At 35.0% G+C, this 26,679-nt stretch overlaps 2 protein-coding genes across 5 annotated transcripts in view; one reads left to right on the top strand and one right to left on the bottom strand.

Annotated features, from left to right (window-relative positions):
* The window catches only part of LOC148273500 (uncharacterized), a 26,470-nt gene extending 5,247 nt beyond the window's left edge, over positions 1-21,223 (bottom strand). The window contains exons 1-17 of one of the 4 annotated variants that reach the window (XM_088238628.1): positions 20,819-21,223; positions 20,195-20,269; positions 18,993-19,156; positions 17,361-17,512; positions 12,448-12,685; positions 11,053-11,261; positions 9,660-9,840; positions 8,229-8,378; positions 6,656-6,788; positions 6,357-6,502; positions 5,882-6,021; positions 4,385-4,564; positions 3,269-3,403; positions 2,884-3,056; positions 2,631-2,774; positions 2,337-2,425; positions 1,129-1,173 (exon numbers count right to left, since the gene is read on the bottom strand). In XM_088238628.1, coding sequence (XP_088094754.1) covers positions 1,129-1,173; positions 2,337-2,425; positions 2,631-2,774; positions 2,884-3,056; positions 3,269-3,403; positions 4,385-4,564; positions 5,882-6,021; positions 6,357-6,502; positions 6,656-6,788; positions 8,229-8,378; positions 9,660-9,840; positions 11,053-11,261; positions 12,448-12,685; positions 17,361-17,512; positions 18,993-19,156; positions 20,195-20,269; positions 20,819-20,876 — 2,412 coding nt within the window. In that variant the 5' untranslated portion in view covers positions 20,877-21,223. The remainder of the gene's footprint in view (positions 1-1,128; positions 1,174-2,336; positions 2,426-2,630; positions 2,775-2,883; positions 3,057-3,268; positions 3,404-4,384; positions 4,565-5,881; positions 6,022-6,356; positions 6,503-6,655; positions 6,789-8,228; positions 8,379-9,659; positions 9,841-11,052; positions 11,262-12,447; positions 12,686-17,360; positions 17,513-18,992; positions 19,157-20,194; positions 20,270-20,818) is intronic. The other 3 variants (XM_088238629.1, XM_088238630.1, XM_088238631.1) reach the window with 3 other exon arrangements.
* On the top strand, positions 20,416-26,679 carry LOC148273499 (uncharacterized). Its single transcript, XM_088238632.1, has 7 exons — positions 20,416-20,621; positions 21,179-21,619; positions 21,698-22,563; positions 23,105-23,249; positions 23,964-24,157; positions 24,802-25,051; positions 26,445-26,679. The coding sequence occupies exons 2-7, from the start codon at positions 21,537-21,539 to the stop codon at positions 26,623-26,625; spliced, it is 1,719 nt and encodes a 572-aa protein (XP_088094758.1). The 5' UTR covers positions 20,416-20,621; positions 21,179-21,536; the 3' UTR covers positions 26,626-26,679.

Genomic DNA, 26,679 nt, shown 5'->3' with positions numbered 1-26,679 from the left:
GGGAGTCATCCTTGTAAATAAAATATTTTTTCACTAAATCTATAAAATATTTGGTATATGCCTAGAAAATTACGCAAAAATATATATACACACATACGAGTACTTCGTTGACCGATAAACAAAAATAACATTTCTCAAAATACACCTTAACAAAGAAAGGAAGATCATTGTTGGTACCTACGCATTTTATAAAAATACAATTCTATTATTTTATATTGTAAGCTTAACTCTTAAACTTCCCAACCGAGACTATCATCTGCTCTTTCCAAATTAACAAAAAAAACCCTATCTAAAATAGATTAAATTAAAACATAATTATATCTTTTTCAGTATTTTTAGGCATGCGTGATATAAATTATTAATTATTTATTTACTACCCTACACACAGAACACCCGGGTTTAAGAAAAATCACATTTAATAACCCGGAGCCTTCCGTACGAGAGTTGAGCGTCTTAGCCATTACACCGTGAAAGCCAACCATTAAGGGTGTTACCAAAAATCATAAAGAGGTAATGCTTTCAAATATCAGTCTAACGCTTTAATTTAAGAAAAAAAGAAATGTTTTATTGTCCGCAACAGAAATCATACCCAGAACGCTCAAAATACCAATACAACTTGCTAGACTCTCCATGGTACTAACATTTACTAAACAAAAAACGTGTAGTTATTATATGTACATTAAATATATTTATGGAAACACCAGTGCAATAACTTAATTCTGGTTTTCATACAAAGCAAAACATAATTATGTAAACCTAAAACCCTAGGAGTTTTTCTATATATGTATGTATGTATATGACAGAACACTGATTATATTTTAGTATGTAATTAAAATTTTAATTATAACTTGATGTCAAATCAATATAATTGCCTCATGGATCAACTTACGCCACTGTGGTGTAGGAATATTGTATTTGGATATATTGAATACCCTGACTGATAAAGATACATAGAAAATTAAAACAGTTGGTTTAGTAAAAAAAAAAACATACCATGCAAACAATTAAAATTCTTAGAGAGGAACAATGGTAATATAAAATTATTAATGAATAGGCACACATAGGAAGATTCTTAACTCTAATATAAATACAAACAAATCTCTTTTCTTTTTGATCATGGGGGCTTACCATCTGGGCCGTGCTCTGGAGATTATATTGGGGTCTTTGCCTTACCTGGAAGGATATTAAGTTGGCGGAATTAAGCACAACTGACTCATTTATAAAACTTATGTTAAAAAAGCTTTCGATACAAGTATAACACGCCTTTAATTTAAGCTTTTCACTCCATACAAACGGACACATCGACTCACATCCACATTAGTGAGTTTGGTGAGTAAATACACACTACAAACACAGCCCATAACCAACATCTCTTGTCCTTGCGATATTTTACTATTACTACATTACGGTTATAATTTAAATAAATTTCTGTGCGTACATTTGCTTATTGGGTATGTTTATTGTAGAAGCACCAGAGAGAAAAAATGTTGGTACAATGGCAATAATCATGTTATTATTAGATATCACAATATGCATATAAATCACAAACTTACAGCAATTCAATACAAAATTATTGGGAATCTGCCTATTTTACATACATAATTTTACATATTTTTTAGCTTCCTTACAAGGAATGTTAATAATGTTAATGTACATAGTACATACGCATGTAATATTGAACCACCAGTCTGTTTTAACTTAACTGAACAACAGTTAATATAATATTATTAATCAGATCTTCGTAAAGGCAATCTAGGGAAGGCATCGTACAAGTGACAAGATAAATTTGTGAAGACATATGGCACAGTTATGCAGCAATATAACTGCAGCACATGACAAACGAGGAATGTTCATACAAATCTAACTGTTATGAGATTTCTACAGGAAATTAAACACCACAACTTGAAAAACAGATTAGGAATGTGTTTTCCTACATAAAAAAGCTTTACAGGATTTTGTTTGTAAAAATATATAAGTAATTCGGGGAAAATCACTCAGTTGCGAGTTATTTGGGGGCACTCGAACCACTGAAGAATGGAGATTACTAGAATATTCCATCCAATTTTTAGGATTGAAACGCTCGATCGAATGATAACTGTACAGAGAACAATTTTGCTGATGATTAAGAAAACAATCGACGAAAGAAGAGACGAGCATCACGCGCTAGGCTTAAAGAGATTCCGGAAAATATGTGTGAGATTATCGTCCAGTTGTCTCCATTAGTCAGTGGTATGCGATCAGTAAAAGGTCTCCCGCTCCGGTGGGGGCCGGTGAGCGGGCGGAGGGTTAGGGGCCATCCTGGAGGACAGCGACAGCCGGGAGATGGAGTGACCGACCTTGGACAGGAGTTGGCTGTCCAGCTGACTATCCAGTTTGGCGAGCTCGTTGTCTAGAGTGCGCTTCTTGCCCTCGAAGCTCGTGGGATCTGATGAAATTTAGAGTAATTAACGTAAATATAGTCAAACTTGGTTATGACGCTCACGGGAATAACGAAATCTCGGATATAATGAGGAAACATTAATTGAAATATCATCATATAATAGCAAGTAAGACAGTGCGCCGGGAAAGGGGATCCACGTACTCCACTACGGTAATGTGTCCTGGCTGGAGAATGTCTACAGACTACTCACCAGACTCGGGGAGAGAGTTGGCGGTGGAGCCGTACTTGGGAAGCAGCTGGTGTCCCGGGGAAGGAGAGCCACGTACTCCACTGTGGTACAGGGGAACTGTGTCCTGGCTGGAGAATGATGCGGCAGAAGAAGAAGGACCAAAACCTACCGAAATACCATTGAATTCAGAATGTTATAAAAAACAATCAGTCAGGTTTGGTAATAAAAAACTAAATGTAAAAAATATCTATAAAGAAAGTGTAGAGCCACTCACCCAACTCCTCCCTGGAGTTATTCCTCAGCGAGTGAGTGTGCGAGTGTGTGTTGTAGTGCGAGTCGCTCCCATCGCTGGCGTAGGACATGGTTCCCGCCTGACTCTGCGTGTGTTTCTGCAGAACTTTAATCATAGCATCCTTCTCCGCCACCTTCGACTCTAGCTCCTTCAACCTGTGCACATACATTAGCTATCACAGTAAGATGAGGTTGATCACTCCACTCTCCATTTGAATAACATAGCAAATTAATCATTTACCCGCGGGAAGTTTTATATATTTTACCGTGCCTAATTCCACCTCAACCCGAAAACACGCAAAAATATTACTCTATATAGAGATTAGCGATGGTACGACGGAATACCTCGATCGAGACGGAGTAGTTACCTTCCTTCGAGGTCAGCGCACTTCTTCTGGGCGTCGTGGAGCTCATCCATGTGGCGGATCTTCTCGTTTCTCGCCTCGGCCATCAGGCGCTCCGCCTCCTGGGACGTCTTCTCCAGCGCCGCAATCTTGGCATCCCTTCGAACAAATAACATGTCTTTTATTACTGACATTAATTTAAGTACTGAGGTGGCACAGTTAGATAGATGGCCGTCTGTGAAACCAGGGTTGCGGGTTAGATTCCCATAAATTCCTTCCAAATCCTCTCTTGGCGAGCCTCCAAAAGAGAAGGTTGGGTTGTTACTTTAAAAAAAAAAAAAAAGAATCATTATATGAGTGAAAGATTCTTCAGATACCACATCAAATCGCCAAGAGACTTTTACAATAATCTTCATGGAATTTATATTCTGACTTACATATTTAAAGATAATATTTCCAATCGAGGCATTCATTAAAATGTAATGTTTTATACGTAGGAGTTTTCTGTTCCCAGCCAATTAAAGAATGCAGTACTGCTGCTCCGCTAAAATCCTGAAAAACAAAATGGAGTGGAGCTAAGTCCCTTTCGTGGCTTAGTGGTTGGCATGTTCGCCTCTATGCTTAAGGTTAAGGTTTGATTCCTGGCAGAGTGGGCATGGAATTGGGGTTTCAAGGTGGTTCCTCCATCGCAATATTTCAATGTACCCGGATTGGCACCAGAGGTGTAAAACTGATCTACTTGAGTAATGAGACAAAATTGGAGGATCAATGAAGTGCCGATGCACCACTGGGTGCATTATAGGAGGATAATGAGTTATAGGAGAATTACTCATTATCGCACCGCTCCTATCGGAGGTTGGCGACAATCACTTGAAATACTTCTTGATCCTGGCCCATTCCAATAAGCATTTCTTCATCTCGTATTCTAAGCCAATGTAGAAGATTCGTAAGCCATGATGCTCTTTTGCGTTCCATAACCAGTCTACCCTATATCTTCCCTTCCACTAAGCACAAGGGTATATTTTCCCCGCACATGATGCCAAAGGATGCGTTATTTTGTCTAGAATAACAATCCCTTTTTTGCTCAAAGTAAAAAATTGTTAATGGTCGTGTGTAAAGTTGCACAAATTTTCCCCTTACTTCGGTATCCCGGCCGCGTCGATGGCCGCCTGGCGCAGGGCCGCCTCCTCCAGGAAGCTCTGCTCCCACTTGGTACACTCCCCCTCCAGCAGCAGCAGCCGCTCTTCCTTCTCCCGCAGGGCCCGGCGCAGCTCTCCCTCGCCTCCCCCCGCCCCGACACCGACGCTCCCATCCCGTGACCTGAGGGGAGAGTAAAAGTCCTCATTATCGAGGAAGGAATATCGTCATCCTGACTTCTAAAACTCTTAAGTCCACAAATGTTCAAAAATAATATTTAAGCATTTTTTGTTAGGACTTCAAGTAAACTATGTGTGTAAAATTAGTATATTCTTACAGTGTTGCATTTTTATAGTGAGAAGATCTTTTAATATAATTATGTATCCCCGTACTGCGGGCCAACTGTTTGTGACACCTGATTTTTATAATCCGAATAATTTCTATTAAACTTATATGTTATTCTTATTTATATATTATGTAGGTGCATATAATATGCATTTGTGTGTTCATTTTGAATCAACGTTCGCATATTGTCAAACCTTATTTTATTGTTGTCATTATTTCGTATTTACTGCATTTTGTGGTTACCTACCGTATTGTATAGGACTCGTCGCACATTATTCATTCGATGTGTATCAGTTAAATTTTAAAATAAAATGCTTTTTTTTTTTCAGAATGCGGTTTTGAAATTTGACATAATTAAAAAAAAAAAAAAATACAATTTATATCATTTCGTCATTTGAATTTTAACAAAAAGGTTTCTAACTTTTTACTAAGCTCTTTATTGTAGCATTTTTAATACAATTTACAAGTTTTAAACAATTATTTTTTTATACTTACGCACCCACACACACGCACCCTCTCCTTCATTCATTCCCACATGCACATGTATCCTCTCCCTCATTCATTCTCGCATACACACATTCACATACACATGAATACAAACGTCACACAAATACAATTACTAAACTTCTTTTCTTATATATGATGTGTCATTATATTTACAGTGGATTTTTTTAATTGGCTTTAGCATTGTTAAGATTTTTCTAGTTATTTTGTTTATGTAATAGCTGTAAAAATCCCAAATAAAATAAAATAAAATAAAATTATTAAAAATAATATAATGTGACAAAATAGTCAGCGCGTTAGCCTGCCATGCTAGAGGTCTCGGGTTCAATTCCCGACATGGTTGATATGAAATATTTATTTAAAAGGGTGTTTTCACATTAGAATATTCCATCAAATCGGGTTGCGGTCCTGTGGCTAGTGTCTCGGAATCACGGACCAAAGGTCCGTGGTTCGAATCCCATTCTACCCCAACTCGATTCCATTTTCTAATAGTGAGTTATTTACAACTTGTTGAAAATGGCCCTCAAAATTAAATATTTGGGTAAATCATAAGAACGCATATATTTCTTTTTTTCTTTAAAAAAATAAAAAAGTTTTTTTTGTGGGTGTGAAACTGTCATTAATGAAGTAAAAAAACATAGTCTCACTAACCTTTGGTTCTGTAATTCCTTCTCCAGCTGTGACCTGAGCTTCCTCTCCGTCAGTTCCCTCCTGTCGGAGGCTTGCTGTAGGGAAACGAGCGCTCGTTGCAATTGAGCCACCCTCTCGATATACCCTTGAGCATGACGGCACTGAAATTTCATCCACATTACAATTCTCTTTATAAATGAGAAACAGACTTCATAGTACCATTAAAAATTAATAAATGAGTTGTATCATTACAGTAGCAATATAATTATTTGTCAAAAGCGATATTTTAATAATAGGTTTGATAAAATGTATGCTAAAAGAGGTTTTTTTAAAAATCCCAATTGCAATGGAGAATTACAGTACAAAGCAACTAGGCTTGAGAAAAACCACATTTTAATTTTTGTGTTCTAACCGGGAATCGAATACAGAACTCTTTGTGCGCGAGTAAAAAGTAGAGATTTTTTCAAGATAAAAAGTATTAAAAAATATTGAATACCTCTTCCTCAAGTCGGACAACATTACTTTGCGCATTAGTAAGTGCTGTATCTAAAATATCGATGTGCGTTCGTTGTTCTTGTAGAGTGGCTCGTTGGGCCGCTATTTCAATTTCCTGACGTTCCTTGGCGCAAACTAGTTCCTTATCTGAAATAGAGCCGATAATTTATCATAAAAGTTCAAAGGTTAGATTAATTTCGCCGCAAAGGTTTGGAGGTTGGATTGATTTCACCACAGAAGTGTGAAGGTATCCAAACATTAATTAGATCATTTTGCAGTACTGTCTGTGGCTGAACATACTTTGTGTTATTAGTTGCGCGATGAGCATTTCTCTGTTCTGTAACTCCTTCCGCAGGAGGTCGTTGGTGGGCGTCATGGACTCCAGTTGTCGCATTCCCTGCCCCGACAGCAACTCCACCTGAAATGCAAGGTGCTGATACTGTACACTCTCAATCCGTACCTCCTAGCCAAACAAATTTACATTCAACGGGAAAAATTCATATAAAAATCCAAAAAATTTCATATTGATTTACTGGAGTGTAAAGCTTTATTTTTAAAATTTCTATAATAATTAACCCTTTTTGTCTAAAGGAAATATATATTTCTTCAGAATGTTTGAAAAAATGTGGAACGAAGTTTCAAGAGACAAGAATCAAAAAATAATTTCAACTACATGATAATATTGATGGATATTATTAATAAAGGTTCTTTTAATAGGAATGATACAATTTTAAATGGCTATAATGGCAACACTGCATATTATTTTTTATCATTCCTTATGTCATTTGTGTACAGTATAGTATGCCATTTAATCATGGAAAGATATACGTTTCGACAACGTTTAGACATTATTAAATTGTTTTATCAAAATCAGTATTCATATATGGATACTGAAAGAAATTTAAGAATAATTCATGGACGACATTATTCGGTTAATCGACCCACTATTCGTCATATTGTAGACAAATTAGAAAATGAATTTTCTTTACACAATACAAGAGTACCAGTACGAGAAAGAAATGCACCTACACAAGAGAATATTGATGCAGTAGCAGCAAGTGTAAGAGATAATCCAAATTTATCAATTGAACGCTATCCTCGAGAATTATATCTTTCTCAAACAACATGGGGAATTTCTAGAAAAAAATTGAGCTTACACCCTTACAAAATTCAATTGGTTCAAGAATTAAAGCTAGCAGACTACAACCAACGTCGTTTATTTGCTGATTTTGCTTTAGAACAAATCAATGCAGATCCATTTTTTACCGTTCATTGATGTTAAGTGATGAAGCTCATTTTTGGTTGAACGGTTATGTAAACAAACAGAATTGCAGGATTTGGAGAAACGTGTTATTGGTGAAATAACACCAAATTTATGTGAAAAAGTGATGGAAAATTGGGTTGACAGAATGCGGTATGTACAGAGAAGTCGTGGTGCTCACATGAATGATATTATTTTTCATACTTAATGGCATAATGTAACCTTTCAAATAAAATTAAAAAAATTGTGTCTCACTGAATAATTTATGTATTTTTTTAAAATTTTAAAATTGTATCACTCTTAATGAAAGACCCTTTACTACCTAATTATTTTACCTATTGGGAAATACTTGTCTATTTTAAATATTGCACGCCAGGGGTGTCGGTGTCGAGGGTGTTACACTTACGGAGTGCACAATTGCAGTCTAACATATTTATCTATAATTTCTTATGATTCATCAAAACTGCCGTAATACAAAATGTGCCAGTCAAAACATATATATTAAGTGTGAAAATTAACAATTTATTTATTAGATATTTTTTTTTATATTTGCGGCACTCTGGACGGAAGGGGCGGGGGGTTATGATATCCTTCCAAAGATTTGGTTAGTACCTGTTCCCTGAGGGCTTTGTTGATATCGTTGAGGTGACGACACTCGGCCTGCAGTCGGCTGCGCGCCGCCCTCTCCAGCCGCTCCCTCCGGTCACAAGACCCCACCAACTCCTCGTGAGCTCGATGGACCTTGGACACCTCCTCTTCCAACTGAACAAAAACGGTTTAAGTTGTTAGGACCATTAAGATTGTACCTACTGTTGGTATTGGGGTTTTGTGAGGGATCAATAGTGCTATGGCAAAAGGGAAATTCACGGAGTTCGATAAGGTCATGTTAGGATCTGTGTTAGGACTTTGCAAGTATTGTCTTGATGACTTGATGCACTTATGTGCTTTGGAATGCAAATTGTTTTTCTTTCGCTGTTTGAGTGCCTGTTGTATTGGGCGAATACTTCGAATGTTTATATATATATATATACTAGCGGACCCGACAGACGTTGTCCTGCCCGGACGTTGGTTTGCCTGCTATTTATTTATTTATTTATACTTTAACGTTGTTTGTATTCTATTTTTTATACAGAATAATGTTCCCTCACTGGGGTGTCCCGTGCCGAGAGAAACATTTTACAAAATGTGAAACATGCTTTAAATTAGTTATTTAACAAGGTTAACATAATAATAATAAAAAAATCTTGGAAAAAGACTTTTGATAAGTAGGTACCTAGGTAATTGTTTGTGATTAAATTCCAAAACTAAAAATTGATGATATTCCAATATTGAATTTAAGTAGGTACTTGTTTATGGTTGAATTCCAAAACATAAAATAAATATTTTTTCAAATATGGCATTCTTTTTGCAAACGTCAAACTCCGGACAAAGGGGTGTACTTATGTAGGAATACGATTTTTAAAAATGTATTAAATTTAATATTATTTTAGTGTTACCAAAAATTCAACAAAAAGAAAGAAATGGGTAGAAATTATAAGGAATTTAAGGAAAGAATCTGATTGAGGTCCACAAAAAACAAATGCTGTTTGTAAACATTCAAAAACAAACTTTTTTATACATAAAAAAACAATATCTTTCCATTTTTTTGCAAATGCATTCTCCTCGAATGCAACCCTGGTAGATCGATGAATAAAACATTCATGCTCCTAACTTTTTTTTTACATATTCGATTGAAGATTTTAATATCTACGAACACGCACAGCGCAAAGATCTATATTTCTCTGAAAACCGCACAATTTTATACTCTATTTTTTAACGCGTGTAAGAAAACATTTTTGAATACAATTTCCCGTAGGGCAGAAGTTCCTCGTTGAAATTTAAAGGGACTGTAGATGCATATTTAAAGATTGCTTAAAATTAAACTAAAACATTTTTAATTTGTCGACCGACAAGATACTACGCCTTCTTTGAACCCCTTCAGTAGAATGGTACAGAAGATGCAACGTCGCTTTCCTACTCGGATAGTTATGAAATAACGAGAACCTTATTAGATTTGGCAATCTTCTGCCAAGCGTCCTCCAGCTGATTCTTGAGTTGTGTGTTTTCCCGTACGAGCATGTCCAACATGTCGCTGTAGCAGGCGATGTCCTCCAGTTCCCCATTCTCCGGCCAGCTGCTCTCGCTGCTTCCCGGTATGGGACGCACACCCACACCCACACCCACACTGAAAATGCATCATTCAAATAAATAACATAGACAAGAAAAAATAGCGCAAAATTATTGTGATTGAAAATAACTATTTCTTTTTAAAAAAATAAATTTAAGCTTGCTCTTCGATAACTTTCCTGTTCACTCCATTATTTTTAAATCGATACAATTTTTTTTACTTAAATACTTTGTCATTATTAGTCTGTAAAAATAGTCTAAATTTCAAGAGGCATAATCTGCGGACTAAAAATAATGACATTTTATAATATAAATCTTAAAAGTATATTTTTAAACAGAAATACCTTAGAAAATGATAATTTTTATCAAAAATGTCACTCAACTTTATTTTTTTAATGGCGCTATATAAAAAAAATGCATTTTAAAATGGTAAAATCACGTGATTTCCTCGCTTTCCGTGCATTTAACCAAACTTAATATAATCGTTCCGGACGCGCTGAGAGCGATAAAAGCCATGGAATATTATGTAATTGTTTGTTATAAATAATGTTTGATAGCATAGGTCCTCGGTATATGTGAAAGCCAAGTGCTGAATCCATAATAAAGGCGATTTGATCCACTTTCGTATTCGGTCTCAGCTATACCGAGGACAATGTAGAATAGGATTTTATTTGGATAATTTTATGTTGATTTATGTATTTTGTATATGTTTATTTGTAAGTATTCATTGTTGTATGTTGTGCGCCGCGCGGCATACTATTGACCAAACCCGCGCGCGGGTGGACGACGCTATTTACGTGGCAGGCCGTTGGGGAGAGTAAGGTGGGGGAGGCCGGGCGAGTGGTCGCCCGTACCCCCCCTCCCCGGCGGTGACTCACGTACATGGCGGTGACCGCGCGTTCGGGCGACGGGCAGTGCGCTTTATAATGTGTAGACTTTAAATAAACAGTTAGTTCACTCAAAACAGTACTACTGCGTTTTACTCTCCGCTCCTGCCCTCCACTTCCCGCTGGACTTCGTGCTTCGCTGCTGCCTTTTGCCGTGACTGCCCTGACTGCGCTCGCCTCTTTGAACCAACAGGACGCGTTGGAAAGCCCTTTTCAGGGCTACTGAGGTTGACTTAGCGGTCAGTGCTTTCTCGGTGCGTCGGGCTCAGGCCCCCCATTTACGCCGGGTGGGCCGATTGAACGGAACCAGGGAGACGAAGCCGCCACCCTCCCCTGTAACGGGTCGGTTACAATAATTATGTACATTTTTATTGTTTCTCAACCTGGAAAGATCCGGTTGTGACCTAGAGAGGCTCAGCTTATCCTTGTTGAGCCTCCCACGGGGCTTGGAGCCCCCCTTGGCCGTAGTCCGGGTGCCCCCGGGGGGCGGAGCACTGGGGGAGCGTGAAGAAGGGCTCTGAGTCACCTCCTTGGCCAGGTGCTTCAGAACAGACGATTGGTTCAGGAAGTCATCTGGTATTTCGTTTATTTCCTGGAATTACAATTTCTCGTAAGTAATTGAAATAACAAAAAAATAATATACAGTAGGGCCTCGACAATCAGACGGACAAGAAACAGGACCTCGGTGGATTACCAAGGCGTCCGGATTACTTTTACGGTAATAAAACATTTACGTTTAACTTTAGTAATTTCTTTATTTACCAAAAGACAACCTCGACAATATTAACAATAATGAATAATAACATGCAGGAAGGCAGCGGTGTTTGAAATGAAAATAAAAATATTAAAAATTAAAATCCGTCCGGATTACCGCGATCACTGATGAGTGGGGGTCCGGATTAGCAAGGCTCTACTGTATTCGGTATTTCCATTGGATCTTTTACCAGTAGATTATACTAAAATAATGTTACATTTTCATTCTTTGTACACCAATTTCAGTGTTTTGTACATTTTGAAATTCAACACAGATCATTTTTAGTCTTGTACAATGAGGAACTTCAGCCCTACGGGTATTATTACAATTCCAATGTATTTATTTATTAATGGACTTAGTCCATTCAAAAAATGGCAAACACATATCCTTATAATACTAGGCGCAGTGGAAATAAAATACAAATGAAGAAAATTGAAGCTAGGACAAAAAATTCAATAATAATTACTGCTAATTATTACTATGTGTGTGTGAATGTGGGAATCCCGCGACAGCACTGCTTTTGTTGGTAGTTTAGGTAGATAGAATAATACCATAATATACTATACCTACATTAAAACTAATAATGCCTTTTGCTATTATTATCAGAAATTAGTGTTGATCTGTAAGTTCTTTTACAAACTACCACAGTTAACACTGGTGATATCCATACTAATATTATAAATGCGAAAGTGTTTGTCTGTTTGTTGCTTCATGTCACGACAGAGCTACCGATTAATGTGATTTTTTCCAGAGAGCTGATAAGTGTCACAAGTTACTATTCCTCCTGAATATAATATTAAAACAGAACAACAATGCTACGTCGCCATAGACAAATGGATCGTCGTTTTATTTGCAGAGTTGGAGAACTGGCAATCGATACAGGCTACTTGTTTCATCGGGAAAATTCGAGGAAACTAATTTCTCAGAAATACCAAAAAAGCGAAGCCTCGGATAAAAGCTAATATGTATAGAAATAAAATGTGGCACAAATCAGATTAGGATATTACTATCTTAAAACCTTCACCTGAACTCCATCTGATCCATTGCTGTACATCCACTGTTGAGTGGGGGATGGAGTCTCAATGAAGCTGTTGCTGTTCCTGGGAAGAGAGTTCCTGTCCTTATGCGAAGAGTTCATGGCGAGAGGAATACCGCTCTGCTTTTTACTTCCCTCGGCTTGTCCCAGTACGGAATGGAAACTCGGAGACTGGCTGGAACTGTGGGTCGATATATTGGACGGGTGATCCCTGATTCCTGAAAGCCTGAAAACGAGGATAAAAAACGAAACATTAATATTTTTCGTCAAGAAAATTACCTTTCACGTTGAATTATTATGGAATTTAAAACTTTGTGTTAATAACATTATTTCTCACAGTACTATCTGCCATTCCCAGCAAGAAAGCAGTAGCCATCATGTTTTGAGGGAATTGAGGTTCTATATATTTGTTTTTTTTTTTTTCAATCTTAGATGTATTTACTTATAAAGCCCGTTTTACATTGGGCATAAAATGGTACAAGATCTTGTGCAAGTTCTTGCGCAGTTTTTTGAACAATAATTATTGTACCAAATCTTGGGCCATTTTATTAGCTGTTTTACATTGGGCAGTTTCTTGCGCGTAAGCATGCGCAGTATGTAGTATTCGACGCCATTTGCTGTTTGACATTTGACAGTTTGCAAATCGAGCTATTTAGTGACGACGCCGTTACTGACAACTAACAATATATTATTATTTTTGCGATCAACAACCAACCCAAGGCTTCTAAATCAACATGGATTGTGAACATTTGCTCTTAGCAGCTTTTGCAATATTTACAGTCTGCAGTGTATCTAAAATGCTCTTCCTAAAAAATGTCAAAAAAATTCAATGCCAAAAAAAAGATTTGATCTCAACTATTTTAACTGTTTTCTTCGATTATTGAAGGCATAATTTAAGAAAAATGGAAAAAAAAATATTTTAATAACTTTCCTCTTCAATTCATTATCTTCAAAATCATTGTTTTGTATATTTTATTTAAATGCTTTGGTCTTTATATTTGAGTACCAATGTAGTTTTTAAGCGAAATTTCAAGAGGCGTAATCTGCCGGTCAAAAATAAATTATATTTTAGTTATATACCACTTATAACTGAATTTTTATCAGAAATATCTTTAAAAATGCATAATTATCAAATTTTTATTTATGTTTATTTCATATTTAAAAATTTAAAAAGATCCGCGTTTTAAAATAGCAAAGTCGTATTATATTCTGACTTTTCATCAGACTACAGACGTAACATTTGTATTGTTGGATGCGCGCGCAGATATTGGTTTATATTGGTTGAAAAATACGCGTTCTATCTTTTTCTGAATTTGACCATAGATTTATTTTATTTTACATAGATACTGGAAAAACATACGATTTGTAGATATTGAATTCTACGATATAATTATCTCCTCAGTGTTTCTCTTTGCTTTTGTAATAAATGCCTATTTTAAAAAATATATAAAATGGCTTTGTATATTCAATTTAATGCTTTTGCCAGTAATTTGTTTTTTTTTACGAATAAAAAAATTAAAACAAAGCATTCTTTTTTGTTTATGATCTCTTCAATTCCCTTTTAAATAAAACCCATTCAAAGAAAAATGCCGTGAACTTTTCCTTATATAAATATAAATAAATAGATTTTCATCTGAATAAACAAAATTAATTCAGTTCGTCAATTCAAGTCAGAACTAAGGGATGCGAACCATATTCGAGAGGATGCGCAGGAACTGGCAGCTGACAGAGAGATGTATAGAGGCTTTTTGTGGACACCATATGATCCAACAAGGGAGCAGTAGAATGATGATGAATAACATTATTTGGCACAGCGTTTTTAAATCACGGTTTTAAAATTTGAAAAGAAGTGCGTGTTTAAAATTAATCTTTTCAAAAAGAGTCACTAATTAATTACTATCTCATTAGTTTTGGTTAATATCTCTAAAAAAATATTAAATTTTAAAAACATACAAAAAAAACTTTGTGTACTTTATCTCTCTACTTATTTATTAAGTTTTTCATAAATAAATCGTTGATTTGTTCTTTGTTAGCTTTTTTTCAATTTGTGCATTGGATAAAAAACATAACACAAGCAAAAACAAATAATTTAATGGGCCTTGAAAATTTAAGTTGACAGGTGACAATATGTTTCTTTTTTGGGTGATAAAGTGTGTGTTGGATTTGTTCCGACGTTTCAGCTACCATTGCAGGAGCCATCTTCAGGGTAAACATGGTATCACCCAAAAAAGAAACATATTGATAACAGTGACCGTAAAAATCTTCGCACCTATTTGACAGATGACAGTTAACAATATAACAGTGGGATGCGAGCGCAGATATTGGCTCAAATATTGTATGAAAAATAGGATGTGTTCTAGTTTGACCTCATATTCCATCCAATTTGTGTATGTACGGCACAATATTTATTGGTATGATTTCTTCTTCAACTGCCTTTGAAATAAAACGCATTCAAACATAAATGTCGTGTACTTTTATTTGTATTTTAATGAATAGATTTATATCTGAATTAATAACATCAATTCAGTTTGGCAGTACAAGTGAGAAGTGAGAAGTACGGTACGCGAACCTAATTAGGTAGCTGACAGAAATGCCCGGAGGCTCTTTATGGACACCATATGATCCAACTGGGGATCCGATATGGAAAGATGATGAATAGTATTATTTGGCACAGCGTTTTTAGATTACAGAATGCTCCGGTATTAATCCACTTTTTACAATTTTCGCTAATTGTTGTCTCACTAGCATTGATTTATATTCATATCTAGAAAATAATACAATTCAAGAAAACATAAAAAAACATAATGTAGGTACTCGTAAATATCTACGTGCTTATTTTGTTTTTTCAATAAATAAATTGTTGATTTTACAATAATCTTTCTTAGTTTCCATTCAAATTAAATAAATAAAATTACACAAGCAACAAGAAATAATTTAATACGCCTTGAAAATTGAAGTTGACAGATGACAGTTGACAATATTATAGTGGGATGCGCGCGCAGATATTGGCTCAAATATTGTTTGAAAAATAGGATGTGTTTTACGTTTATGGAATTTGACCACAGATTTCATCCAATTCGTGTATTTTAGACACAATATTTATGTGACCAAATTCTGCACAAGATCTTGTACCATTTACTGACCAATATAAAACGGGCTTAAGAGTAAGTTGTTTAGAAGGATTACAATTATTTATCAGATGACATTAAAAAAACACTTTTTAATTTTTGGTAGATACTGCTCTATTGACAGGTGTTACCAAACTAATACTATATTACAATATTTTGAGTTTGTCCAAATGTTTGTAGACAAAAGACTGGATTTCACCCCCCGGGGAGTCATTAAGATTAACAAATTACAGCAGGGATGGAGAACATTTTACAGAAGAGAATATGGAAGTCAAGGGATTTACAGGGCTTATGAAATGTCGTAAATGCCTAGTCTTCCATATTCCCTTCTCAAAAAATGTTTTTCCTCTGTTGCGACAAATTTAGATCTAAATAACTCCCAAATCCAGCCTGTCCGCAAACATTTGGACATACTCGAAACATTGTTGCGTATATAGTCAGCTACATAGACCATGTCGGAAATGAAACTCGAGACCTCTTGTGCAGACTGAAACACCAGACCAGAGGTTGACAATCTTGCTTTCTACATAATCTTACATATATGTGCATTCTTTCATCACTTTATCAAACCATAAACCAAACCTAGGGTAAAAGATAAAACTGGCAAAAGGTAAATAAATGTTAGTCTCAGCTTTTGTTATCTAAACTAAATACTGTAATAATTAATGCATTACATTGAAAGTGGAAACAGCAGATTGAAAATATTACAAATAAACTTAAAAGACTAATGCATTCATTCAAAATATAATTAATGCAAAGGAACTTTTAAAGATTTATTCTGCATTGTGTCGATCTATTTTGGAGGGTATAATCGGATGGGGCGGTGCGAGTTACACAGTTTAAAATAGTGTATTTGTTGCGCAAAAATCCGTAGTTAAAATAATACTGATAGAGTTCTGATACAGACATCTACTGAAGAAATATTCCACAAATCACCACTTATGACACCAAAGCAATTATACGCTAAAACAATACTCGCTTACAGATTAAAAAACTATTCTTATTCAAGCGTAAGACATATACCCAACAATACAACACATACAAATAATATGATCACTAGATCCTCAACACAAAGACAATTTAAACAAATACCGAGTAATACCACTTTCGGACAAAGGGATTTTGAATATTATGCAATTAAAATCTATAACCTACTTCCATTATTCATTAAAACAATTAGTAACGAGAAAATGTTCAAAAAGGCTTAAAAAAATGGCTAGCGGAGATAGGTATAAGTAAAATGGATTGTCTCATTCGCCCAAACCAATATTGAATCACCCGCTAGACAAACGTATAGTTTGTGTTATGTTTTCGTTCTTTTATTGCACGTTTTATAATTTAAATAATATAGGTATACAGAAATGAAATGTAAACATAAATACGTAGTGTTTAAAACTATCTTAACATTTTGTTATTTCTCTCTGTATATTCTCTTCTTTGTATATTCTCTCACATGTAAAAAAAATAAAGTGTCCTCAGCATGGGTAACCCCAGTGAGGACACATTATTTTTATTATTTGTTATTGTTTATAATGTGAAGAACCGGGTGGTACATAAATATACCACCAGAATTGAGGAATTTATTTTCTTATATTTCGTATTAATAATAAGTTTTGTTACAAGAGCATCGGAATAACGTACGCTGATAGATCAGTCTACCACTCAGCTTTTTCAAATACAATAGATTTATTATCTTAAAAAATAACATATTCTATTAGGTTTGCAAGACGTAAATCAACACAAAACATGTGTCCTATAAAGGGTCAAGTTTACCTTCCAGTCCACGGTTCATCTTGGCCGGCATTATGAATAATCAGAGTGTTGTATGACGATGAAGACACATCTAAAGAGCTCCGATTGCTGTTCCCCCCGCCACCGATAGATTCCTTGAGAGAACTTCTGTTGCTACTGCCTTGTAATGATTCCTATGAAACAAGAAAAATATAATTATTTTGAATTTTTTTATATGTTTTTATAGCCGTTCAGATACACTACGAGTTTTTCTGGATTATTTTGTCATGTATCTCTATGTCCAGGCAGATGAAGAATACAGTTCTACGTGTGAAATAGAACCAGAACCCTGGATGAGTGTTTTCGACTCGATGGTTATGTTTAGTATAAAACAGTATTTATCGATATTATTCCTGGCCGATTACCTTTCTTTCCCATCCTTCCCATGACCAATCCTTATGGTACCTTCTCAACACCAAGACAAAGAAGAAGAAGACTTATACAAATAGAACATTTGGATTTGGAACATTATTAACAAAATTTTGACATTACAACACGACATTTATAGTGAACTTTCATCATTCAGTGCCCAAAATAGAAGAATATCCTCATCGCATCAGAGGTAGGTTCATTTCCGTGCTCTTTTCCTTTACTCCAATATTCCAATCTCACTTAAAATTGAATAATATTCATTTTTTAAATTATACAGTCCGCTTTTCGTCAACAGGCTAATCTCCTGAATACGTCAATTGAGTAAAGATAAGTCCGTTCGAATAATGATGATGATGATGATGCCATGTGTCATTCATCCTCTTTGATGTTTCGGATCGCATTACGGCCTCCATCATCGGGGTTGACACATCAAATAAACATAATTTTTTTTTACATTTTTTTTTTTTTTGCACCACAATAGACCAGGAGGCCTAATTACAGTGGTGAATTACATCACAGAGCACCCAGGCTTGAGAAACATCACATTTTTAATTTTTGTGTTCTCACCGGGAATCAAACCCGGAAGCTTCCGTGCGTGAGTCAAGCGTCTTGAACACTACACCACGGAGGCCGCATTTAATCAATATATATCGAAATATTATCATAATGCCATTTTTATCTAAAATAAATAACTGTCATAATATTAGAAATCAACATTGGTTTTTCCCTCAATTATGATTAATGTACATGCTATAGTTCATAAGATTAATTTTATTTTCTACTTAAGTGCCTTGAATTATATAACTATATAAGGACATTCAATCCATCTAATTTTTACATTTGTTTGAAAATGCCCTAACAAGGCGAAACAATTGTCACGAAATTTTTGTTTTTATATTTGTAAAAATAATATAAAGTGTTCAGTAGACTCAAATCAGTGTTTGATTTCTAATATTATAAGTTTAAATATGGAGTTCTACAAAATAAGCACCAAATCAATCAATCAGTAAATAACTGTGTTGGAAACCAGAAATCGAGTTGCGGCAGAATAAACAATTGAACATGAACCTGTGATCTGAAGTCCACATTACCACAGGACCACGACCCAACTCACAATGAATGTACACACAATGTAGAATAACCTTGATCTCTTTGATAATGACAATAATTGGTGAACCCAACATGTAGATGTAAAGCGTGTGGGAGTACACTCGTCACGTGAACATGAATCGAGTGGTTTACCTTAAGTGAATTTCTGTTGGAATTGTCCTGCATATTCTCCTGCCCCTGCGGTTCCACGCGTGTGGTATGTCTGATAACGTATCTCTCCTCGTTGGAAAGGTTCTCGTTTGACGTGGAAACATCTGTCTCACTTCCAGATAAGCTCTGTGGAAAGCTTCCTGGAGCTACAACGAAACAACGACATTCAATTGACAGATGTTATTTAGCCAAATTGTTATTTAAACTTACAACAATGATTGTTGATGCGGCCATGATAATTAGACAATTTAAATACCAAAAAGTTTCGATGAATGAATGCGATGCATGAACAAGAAAAAATAAATTGAGGCACATTTTTTAGACAAATTAATTTATAAATTCATAAATAAAACTACAAAAATAATAATGGTCTCGAAAACAAAATTGTTATTGTTGTTATGGATAATATATATAGCGCCATTTTTGTAAAAATCACCTCAAGGGCGCTGTACAATAAATAAATATCCCAGCATGTCTTGCAGCTACAGAGTGCATAAACTATTGGGATTCTAGTTCCTCCTTTCCAATTATGATATATTTCAATTATAATAGATTGGAGCTAGATTACAGCACGTCTTGCAGCTACAGAGCGCGTGGATGTTAAGTAATCTAACCCCCATTTACATTATGTTTTAATTTGACAGTGAAGTTTAGTGTTTTAATGATATGAAAATAAATATATTAAAACTCATTTTCAAAAATAGGAGCTGGATTATAACAACTCTTGTAGCTACTGAGCGAATGGACTGTTGAAATTCTAGACCCCATTTACAATAGGACTCCCTTGGGAGGAAATCCAGCCTGTCTACAAGCATTTGGACATGCTCAAAACATAGTTGATTAAACTAAATGATGTAAGAAGTATAAAAATTTGAAAATGGTTTTAAGGCGTTGCCCAGTAGGTGAATTGGTTCAGCCGGATGAATCTCGCCCACATAATAAAGGTTTCAGCTCTTTTACTTCACAAAAATCAACAGATGGAAGAGTTGAAGAAATGTGAATGTTTAAACATGGGTAGAATGGCGAATGCTACACAATAAGAGGTCATAAGCCCTGTAAATGCATTGACTTCCATATTCCCTTCTCACACAATTATAACAAATATTTATTCCAACAATAAGACCACTATTCAAAATGGATTTTGTGTCATAAATAAATAAACTGACACAATAATATTAATTTACCTGATTGTTTTCTGGCCATTTGTACTTTATTAGTAAATTGCAGGAATCTACCCGTATTGTGAAGAGAACTCATTTCTGAAAAGAAAAAAAAAAACACTAAATCTATAGAAACCCATAGAAATTACAAATATTACATTCACAAAAAATTAGACCAAAAAATAAGTCAAACTGAGTCGCCAACTCTACTATTAAAGAGGAAGTAAATAACAACAAAACAGTTTGATTGTACAAGCACTCTTAACGTAATAAACAGGATTACAAGTAGTGTCACTAAAACTATTTTAAACAGCTCAATTAAAAGCTATGTTGGACTCGTATTTTCATTACAATCTATTTTGACATGGCTAATGGATTTATTGACATTACAGTGAACATGAAACCAGTGAATTCAAATTTTATTGCATTTTTATAAAAGGAAATCAAATTGGTAGGTTATAAAGAAATAAAGAATATTTCATCATCAATACACACTAAATCAATAAAATGGCATCTACAAGTAATAAGTTTGTGTTAAAATTAAAGGAAATACTTGAATAATACGGTAGAGTGAAATATTGACAAATAATCATATTTGAGTAGCACTTTCTAAAGCAATGAACAAATAGTATAAGGGATGTTATTTACTTGTAGTGCAACGATGATAATCCGAAGGCAATGATGACAATCTGAAGGCAAATAACATGAGATGCAGATGCTACTTCTTAATACTACACCATTTTACACGAATTACAAATTGTGCAAATGACATCAATTCATAAATTCCTCACGAAGAATGTCATGTCGAATTCTTCTTAAAATATTCTATTCGCTACGATTTTTCTCAACTCGCTTCATGGTTGTCTCACAAAAAATTCAATAAGGCACAATAGTATTTTATTACTTTTAACAATGTTATAAAAAGAACATAATGTTTTGAAACGTCAAAAACATTAAATAAATATGATAATGTTCCACTGTTTTCTATTTTTCTAATATTTTTTTTAGCGAACGAGCACCGGCCATAGATGTAGTGAAATAAAAATTGAAATTGAAACTGGAAATCTATGACATATTATTTGTCTGTGAAAAGACTCATTTTCTGATTTTATCAATATTATATTGTATCGTGCATTCACCACAGACTACAGATATCTTGCATTCACGCGCAATTATCTATGGGATGTCAGCGCAATTCTGACGTTTAACAGTATATTAGTCTACGCGTTTAGTTTTTGATTTTTGGAGATATGAAGTTTATTGCAGTTCGAAAAATTGGATATTGAATGTGTGGAACAATGAAATTGGTTCAGTGAATATATCGTTTTTAAAATAATTTCGTCATTTAATTTACATATAAAACAAAATGAGTAGCGACTCATCAACCTCAAGTTCTTCGTCATCGTCAGACTCAGATTCAAGCTCAGATTCTAGCGATCAATCAATTAAGTAAGATCTTGTTCAGTAGCGTTTAACAAAATATATTATTTTTTAAAATGATTTCTGACACGTTTTGTCTTATTTTAGGAACTCAAAGCACAGTACAACCGATAAGAATATAAGAAATATAAAACAATCTCCAAAATTAAAAGAGTATAGTTTATCAAAAGTAAAATCAGAACGTCGATCTAGATCACCGCATGATAGGCATAGAAAATCCCCGCGGCGAAGATCTCCATCCGAAAAGAAATCTGTACATGAAAATAAAAGGCGATTGAATTCTCCTAAACGACTCGAGTCATCAAAACACAGTACTTCAAGGTACTCTCGCAAATCTCCAAAACGCTTTCCACTAAAAAGGCGAGACTCTGCCGAGAGAAGCATCACTAGTACCGCTACATCAAGAAGGAGATCTCCATCACCTAATGAAGTCTCCAGAAAAAAAATATTACCAAAGTTAAGCAGATACTCGAGGTCAAAGTCACCCCCTTCCCGCAATCATCACAAAAACATATCTAGGGAGTCTCAATCGCCCCGTAAGCCATCAACCTCCTCTAGAAATCGGTCTAGATCGCCTGCGAGACACTCTAAATCACTCAAGAGGCGTTCAGGATCACCCAAAAACCGATCTGAATCTCCCAAAAAACACTCCATATCTCCCAAGAGACGCTCCAGATCTCCCAGGAGACGCTCCAAATCTCCCAAGAGACGCTCCAAATCTCCCAGGAAACGTTCAAAATCACCTGTTAATAGACACATCTCTAGGGTTGGGGAGTCCAAGGCAAGAAATGATTCTAATCGTGATAATAGGAAATATACCGACAAAGTTATTGTTAAGGAAGAGGACAGTAAAAAGCCTGTGGAAAGGTGGCCCCACGACAAATATTACGAAAGCAGAGATGACTATGGGACCAACCGCGGGCACTACGACAATCGCAACGGGTTTGGAGGAGGTGAGACTACATGTTTAATGTATCATTCTTCTCGAGATGGATTGCCTAACTAAAAATGTTATTTAAATGTAAATGGCACCTACATTTACTTGACATAAATATTAAGCTTGGCTTCTTGGTTCTAAAATAATTTAATAAAAAATATAATACTTTATATGTTAGATTTTTGAGTTTATTTTATCACCGTACAACGTATAACTTTTGGACTATATTTTAAGTATTTCTATTAACATTGTTTATAAAAATATGTGACAGCTTACTAAAATTCCTCTTTGAAAAATATTTACATTATGATTTACTTAAGTAGGGGCCCATTTTCCACTAGTCGTAAATAACTGTTCTAGATAATGAGACAATTTGTGGTAGCACTCTTATCACAGGATTAACATTGGATTCCACTGGATTTGAGCCTCAGACCTCCGATCCGTGATTCTGCAACATTGTAATGAAACCACAACCCGGCTCAGTATTTTAATTTTGCATTAGTTTCCATATATTTAAATGTGCTTATTACCTTATCGGAATACAATTTTTATTTTAGGTTTAGGAGGAAGCAAAGGAAACAATGAACCACGCCGATATAAATCTCAAGAGGAAGAATTCTTCGATTCTAGAAGAGAGGAAAGAGAAAAGATCGGATGTATTGGAGTACATTCCCTCTGGGGACATTCACCCCCTAGAATAGAGTATGTTTACTTTTGTTAACAATATTTATTATGAAAACCATCCATTAAAAATTGTAATAGACAGATGAGTTTACTTGAGAACAAAAACTCTTTTTAAAATAAATCATTTAGATTTATTATTATTTACATTGATTTTTAATGATTGCAAAATATTTTTACTAAATTACGAAAATATGTTTCTGAAATAAAGATATGATTGTATATATATTTTTTATGGTCATTCTAATTTCTATCAGAATCAAGAATGTCATCTTATTATTTATATAAACTTAGTTTTGAGAGTAAGTGCCTGAGAAGAATATTACGCATAAGATGGTTAAATTTCTTAACTAATAAACGGAACCAGCAGCCTCCTATAACGAGCGTTTTGAGTGTGTGGAAGTGGACCTGGCTTGGATACGTGCTGCGGATGCCTCAGGAAAGCCTTAACCCAAGTTGCCTCTTCTCACCTATGGGCTCCCGTCGTCCCAAAAGACCATCGATGACAATCTTTGGGCTTTATCCAGCAGAACTAAGGGACGCGGGATGGATGTGAGAAGAAGCGAGAGTGCTGGCTAGCGATAGTGTGTCCTAGAGGCGTCTGATAATGTCAACAGAAGAATCTCAAATGTGATTAGTTAGTTATTTTACACAACGTAAATCACAAAGTTAATGTTTAAAATATTATTTTTATATATTATTACTTATTTTTACTGTAAAATAATTTAATTTCAGATCGGATGAGGAAAATGCTAGTAAAGCTCTTAAGAAAAGCAAAAGTTCATCAAAAGACACAAAAAGGAAGTTGAAAAAGTTGAAGAAAAAACTTAAAAAAGCCAAAAAAGCACGCAAAAATGCCAAAAAGAAGAAGAGCAAAAATAAAGATTCTGATGACAGCTCTGATGGGGAAGTATGGGTGGAAAAAGGACGTAAGTATATCGGAAAATAAACTGTATGTTATATTCATACTTCAAAAAAAATTATCACTAATGTAATAAATCACTAAATTGCAATCACCAGTTTTTCTCAAGATTTTAATTATATAAAAAAACATATTTATATGCATAAAGAATATACATGTCAGTATTGTGACGGCAAAAGGGTATATGTAACACTTTTTCCAAAACATACATTTTTACATAAAACATGCTAAAATCTGATTCTCTTTCATATGGAAAAAGGATATATCTCTCTAGAGCTTCTTTCTAAATGGCCATATAGAATATTAAACTATTAAACTATGGAGTTCACCAGCTCTTTTCACACTTTAAGCCATGTGACAGAAGGATTTATTTGTTTGTCCTGTACAGTTTAGAAAATGACAGATATACTTTTTGCCATCCTACTACCGATGTGTTGCATTTATATTATTACCAAATTATTAAATAAATTGCAATTTTCTTTGTCATAAAATGGTTTGTTAGAATCTGCACAGGCAGGCAGCCTTTGCTATATATATCTCGTGTACTGATTTTCGTGTGTATTTTTTCATTAAAAAAAGCATCTAAACGATTTATAAAATGGTATTGAAATTAAAAGTAACAGTTTGTGTTGGATTAATTTTAATTTCTAGAAGAAACTGTCCAATACCACGAAGATGGAGAAGACGAAGCTCTCGAGAACGGCGAGATGGGTCCGGTCCAGCGAGCCCAAGTCTCCCTCGGGCGACAGGACTTTGGGCGAGCTCTGCTGCCCGGGGAAGGGGCTGCCATGGCAGCCTTCGTGGCCGAGGGGAAGAGGATCCCACGCCGAGGAGAGATCGGCCTCACCAGCGACGAGATCGCCCAATACGAGTCCGTCGGATACGTCATGAGCGGAAGCAGGTATGCAAATTAACTGCATTCTTACATATTAGATTGAGACCAGGACAAATTGGCCAAATATCTCATTTATGAATTTATATTTAAGCTTATTTAACTCTTAAAATACTATATTTTGAGTTTGTCCAAATTTTTGTAGACAAGAACTGGATTCAACTCCCTGGGGAGCTGTTAACATTAACATATTACAACAGAGATGAAGAACATTTAAATGAAGGCAATATAGAAGTCTAGGCATCTACAGGGCTTGTGACCTGTCATTGGCTGGTTTAAGTGGCCACTTTACACACTGTGTAACATTCACCATTCTGCCCATATTTGAGCATCTATATTACTTTGATTCTTTCATCTGTTGATGTTTGTGAAGTTAAAGAGCTGAAACCTTTATTTATGCGAGTGAGATTCATCTAATTGGATTATTTCACCTACATACTAGGGAACGCCTAAAATTTATATTTTTTCAATTTCTATACTTCTTCATGGACCAGGTGGATCTATCAACAATATTTTGAGTTTGTCCAAATTTTTGTAGACTAAGACTGGGTTCAACTCCCTGGGGAGCTCTTTAACTTCACAAACATCAACAGATGAAAGAATCAAAGTAATATAGATGTTCAAATATGGGCAGAATGGTGAATGTTACACAGTGTGTAAAATGGCCACTTAAACCAGCCAATGACAGGTCACAAGCCCTGTAGATGCCTAGACTTCTATATTGCCTTCATTAAAATGTTCTTCATCTCTGTTGTAATGTTAATCTTAAAATACTACTAAAAAATCCCTCTTAAGCTAAATTAATTAAACTTAATTAAGTGAAAGATGACATAATATTTTGCAAATTGAACACATGTATCATTGGCCTAACTTGTAAAATTCGTAAATCCCAAACTTACTTTTATTCAGGGGAGAGTAAAAACTGTTTTGACTTCAGTAGCGAATCGAAGCGAAGCGAAGCTTTTTTTTTATATTGAAAACAAAAATACAACACTGTACAAGTTTTACACATATATAGATTAATTGAAGTCCTTACAGGAAACACCAAAATATAATTTTAAAACATTTGTAGATTAACAAGTTTTACAAGTCAGGGTGACAATTGTTGGGGCCAAAATTGGGCTCGAATCCTGCACCAGCTGGCGTGAACAACAATGTAATATACTTTTGAATAATCTATTTTCCATAATTTGGAAAAATAACCGTGTAATTTAAGACTGTTATAGCAAAATAGGACTAAATTATTTAAAAAAATAAGAGTCAAATATCAAGGCTTGTATTTTATGTAGACTTCTCTCATTTCTATTTTCCCCATATTATGCCCAAACAATTGAGTACCCCTTTCTGAATTTTGTCAGTAACGCTTTTCCGATTCATTTCCAATATATTTTTTGGTTTCCAGACATCGAAGAATGGAAGCCGTACGTATACGTAAAGAAAATCAAATCTACTCCGCCGACGAGAAGAGAGCCCTCGCCATGTTTAGTAAAGAAGAGAGAAGTAAACGAGAGAACATCATTCTGTCACAGTTCCGAGAAATGGTGTCTGCAAAACTAGCTGATAAAGACAAGACAAATACCTGAACAATTCATTTAATTTATTAATCATTATGAAATCAATAAATATTGTGAATCATT

This window comes from Micrasema longulum, unplaced genomic scaffold (assembly GCF_059751315.1).
Source record: "Micrasema longulum isolate JH-2025_06_02 unplaced genomic scaffold, ASM5975131v1 h1tg001935l, whole genome shotgun sequence".
Taxonomy (NCBI): Eukaryota; Metazoa; Arthropoda; class Insecta; order Trichoptera; family Brachycentridae; genus Micrasema; species Micrasema longulum.
The sequence above is the reverse complement of the archived record's forward strand: the minus strand, read 5'-3'. Positions and strand labels throughout refer to the sequence as shown.